Source organism: Octopus bimaculoides, chromosome 11, assembly GCF_001194135.2.
Source record: "Octopus bimaculoides isolate UCB-OBI-ISO-001 chromosome 11, ASM119413v2, whole genome shotgun sequence".
Classification (NCBI taxonomy): domain Eukaryota; kingdom Metazoa; phylum Mollusca; class Cephalopoda; order Octopoda; family Octopodidae; genus Octopus; species Octopus bimaculoides.
In genome coordinates, this window is record NC_068991.1 from 78826967 (window position 1) to 78827627 (window position 661).

At 34.2% G+C, this 661-nt stretch overlaps 1 protein-coding gene across 1 annotated transcript in view; it reads left to right on the top strand.

Annotated features, from left to right (window-relative positions):
• Positions 1 to 661, top strand: part of LOC106869908 (uncharacterized) — a 51994-nt gene that overhangs the window by 49273 nt on the left and 2060 nt on the right. The window contains exon 17 of the mRNA XM_014915840.2: positions 295 to 456. Coding sequence (XP_014771326.2) covers positions 295 to 456 — 162 coding nt within the window. The remainder of the gene's footprint in view (positions 1 to 294; positions 457 to 661) is intronic.

The following is a 661-nucleotide window of genomic DNA, read 5'->3' on the forward strand; positions in this document are numbered from 1 at the left end:
TATATGTATATATATGTATATTTGACCGTTGACTGAACACTATTCAATTTTTTTTCTCCGTGTTTTTCTCCTTGTCTCCGTATTCTTTCTGTTGAAGAGCGTAGCTCGAAACGTCAAAGACTTTCCGTATTCCCGAGCGTCATACTAATATATACTTTTGTTATTTACACCACCTGTCCTCGTCTGTTGTTATTATTTGTATATTCTCCCATATATATATATATATATGTATGTGTGTGATACATATATGATATATGTGTGTTTATATGTCTGTGTATTCTCTATTTTCCAAAGGTTCAAGTAGAAGCTATCGTCAAAGTACCCAAGAATAGCGCCATCTCATTAAACGACGTGATTAATGTTACTACTGATATTTACATCAACGATTCTCTGGTGGAGACGACACAATTGGCGCTAACTGTCGTCGATGCATTTACAGAAGACTTCCTGGATTGGGTTCGTAAAGTTCCATTATATGTGACAAATCGTTGCGTGGTTTTCACTTTATTGTCAATGTGTGTGTCATGGCAAGACATATTTTATACTGAGCTCTATGATTTGGCTTTTTCTTCTATATCCGAATTCTGAATTTGAACGTAGAAGATATCTGTCCATCCATGTCAGATATCTATCTATCCATGTTATATATATATATATATAT